The sequence below is a fragment of the Hemiscyllium ocellatum genome, assembly GCF_020745735.1.
Source record: "Hemiscyllium ocellatum isolate sHemOce1 chromosome Y unlocalized genomic scaffold, sHemOce1.pat.X.cur. SUPER_Y_unloc_1, whole genome shotgun sequence".
Lineage (NCBI taxonomy): Eukaryota > Metazoa > Chordata > Chondrichthyes > Orectolobiformes > Hemiscylliidae > Hemiscyllium > Hemiscyllium ocellatum.
In genome coordinates, this window is record NW_026867600.1 from 866,866 (window position 1) to 869,635 (window position 2,770).

General features: G+C 63.0%; 1 protein-coding gene across 1 annotated transcript; it reads left to right on the top strand.

The window, feature by feature from the left end:
* Window positions 1–621: 621 nt before the first annotated feature.
* On the top strand, window positions 622–2,126 carry LOC132808983 (G-protein coupled receptor 84-like). The gene has a single exon (XM_060822375.1). It carries the CDS (start codon window positions 722–724, stop codon window positions 2,108–2,110), a length of 1,389 nt encoding a protein of 462 aa, XP_060678358.1. The 5' UTR covers window positions 622–721; the 3' UTR covers window positions 2,111–2,126.
* Window positions 2,127–2,770: the final 644 nt, after the last annotated feature.

Sequence of the window (2,770 nt, forward strand, 5' to 3'; positions counted from 1 at the left end):
TGCTGTTCACTATAATACACACAGGGACTGCTGTTCACTATAATATACACAGGGACTGCTGTTCTCTATAATACACACAGAGGCTGCTGTTCACTATAATACACACAGGGACTGCTGTTCACTATAATACACACAGGGACTGCTGTTCTCTATAATACACACAGGGGCTGCTGTTCGCTATAATACACACAGGGACTGCTGTTCTCTATAATACACGCAGGGACTGCTGTTCACTATAATATACACAGGGACTGCTGTTCTCTATAATACACACAGGGACTGCTATTCACTATAATACACACAGGGACTGCTGTTCTCTATAATACACACAGGGGCTGCTGTTCACTATAATACACACAGGGACTGCTGTTCTCTAGAACAGACACCGGGGCTGCTGTTCACTATAATACACACAGGGGCTGCTTCTCTCTGTCATGGTGTGTATGTCGTAAGCCCAGATTTTCTCGTTCCTCGTCCCCGTTCCTCATCTGCCGTGTTCTTGTGACAGATGGGGAAGTACACTCTGTGAAACCCATGTGCGTTCAGGAAGGGGGAAGTGCTCTCGTTGTGCCTATAAATCGGCGTCAGCTTCGCGGTCCCAGGTCAGAACTCCGAGGGAGAGGCGGTCAGACGGAGTTGGGAGCGGGAGAGAGAGAGCTGCCTTTACAGAGTCGGAGGTGCAGCTTTCTGTGTGTCTCGGGGGTTTCGCCTTGACGCGGCTATGTATTCCGTCAACACCTCGACCTCCCATTTCTTCGAGGGCGACGACCTCTTCTCGCCCAACGCCACCTGCCACCCGGACGTGCGCAGCTACCGCTACTTCGGGGCTTCGCTGGGCCTCGCGGTGACGCTGGTGGGCACCGCCGGCAACGTCATGACCCTGCTGGCGTTCGCCGCGGAGCCCCGGCTCCGGCACCGGTTCAACCTGCTCATCCTGAACCTGACGGTGGCCGACCTGCTCTACTGCGGCTTCCTGCAGCCGGTCACCTCCGCCACCTTCCTGCGCAACGGCTGGTCCTGGGGGCCCACCGCCTGCCGGGCCGTCGGGCTGCTCATCTTCGTCGCCAACGCCGTCTCCATCTTCAACCTGGTGCTGATCGCCGGCAGCCGGTACGCCCTCATCGCCAACCCCCACGCCTACGAGCGGGTGTTCCAGCGCCGGACGATGCCCTTCTTCATCGCCCTGCCCTGGGCCCTCGGCCTGGCTCTCTTCGGGCCCCTCTGGCACATCTACGTCTTCCTGCCCGCCGTCTGCACCTGCAGCTTCCACCGCAGCATGGGCAAGCCCTACACCACCATCCTGATGTTCTTCATGTTCGTCCTGGGCCTGGGCTGCATCGGCGTCTTCTACTACCTCATCGACCGCAGGGTGAAGGCTGCCTCCCGGGCGCTGAAGATGCACCAGCGCGGCGGGGGCAGGGCGGGCGGGAAGGACGGCTCCCGGGCCGCGCTGGATCACTCCTCCTCGCAAGGGACGGCAGCAGACAGTAGGCCTCAGGCTCTGTCGGATCTCTCCTCCTCGCCGGGCACGGGTGCGGGCAGCAGGCCTCAGGCTCTGCCGGGCGGGAACAGTAGGCCTCAGGCTCCTCCGGACGGGGACAGCAGGCCTCAGGCTCCGCCAGACGGGAGCAGCAGGCCTCAGGCTAATCCAGAGCTCTCCTCCTCCTCCTCCAGCTGCCGGGGCCAGCGCGGGAAGGGCAGGCCTCGCGCCCCGGACAGCGGCTACGGCGACGAGGCCTCCCGGGGGACAGAGGGGACCAGCGTGGCGGACGAGGAGTCCACCGCCGGCCCACGCCAGGGCGAGGCGCTCGCGGCGCAGGGGGGCGGGGGAGGGGGCTGCCGAGGAGGGGTCAGGGACTTCCGCAAGGTGACCCGCATGTGCTTCGCCATGTTCCTGGTCTACGTCACCTGCTACATGCCCTTCTGCGTCCTCCACGTGCTGGACGCCAACAAGCGCTTCCCGGTGCTGCTCCACATGGTGGCTGGGAACTTCACCTGGCTGAACAGCTGCGTCAACCCCGTGCTCTACGCCGTCATGAACCGGCAGTTCCGGGACGCCTACCGCGGGGTGCTGCTCAAGGCCTACCGCCTCTGCTTCTGCCGGCGCTAGGCCCGGAGCCGAGGGGAGGCGTGCGGTCCGGTGGCTCGGGGTTCCGTCCTCCCCTTCCCCCTCCCGACTCCCACCACCAACCCCCCGGGCCTCCTTCGGCCTGCTCCCCGCCCAGCTCCCCCGCCTCCAGCCTGTCCCAAAGGAATAGCAGGCGGCCGTTCAGCCCCTCTCTCCCTCCTCCAGCCTGTCCCAAAGGAATAGCAGGCGGCCATTCAGCCCCTCTCTCCCTCCTCCAGCCTGTCCCAAAGGAATAGCGGGCGGCTGTTCAGCCCCTCTCTCCCTCCTCCAGCCTGTCCCAAAGGAATAGCAGGTGGCCGTTCAGCCCCTCTCTCCCTCCTCCGGCCTGTCACACGGGAACTGTAGGCCATTCAGCCCCTCTCTCCCTCCTCCAGCCTGTCACATGGGAACATGAGGCCATTCAGCCCCCTCCTCCAGCCTGTCCCATGGGAACATGAGGCCATTCAGCCCCTATCCTCCTCGTCCAACCAGTTACACGGGAACAGGACGCCATTCAGCCCCTCCCCAGCCTGTCCCATGGGAACATGAGGCCATTCAGCCCCTATCCTCCTCTTCCAGCCGGTTACACGGGAACAGGGTGCCATTCAGCCCCTCTCCTCTAGCCTGTCCCATGGGAACACGAGGCCATTCAGCCCCCGTCCT

Coding starts and splice junctions, on each gene's coding strand:
- LOC132808983 (XM_060822375.1), top strand. CDS start 722: ATGTATTCCGTCAACACCTCGACCTCCCATTTCTTCGAGGGCGACGAC.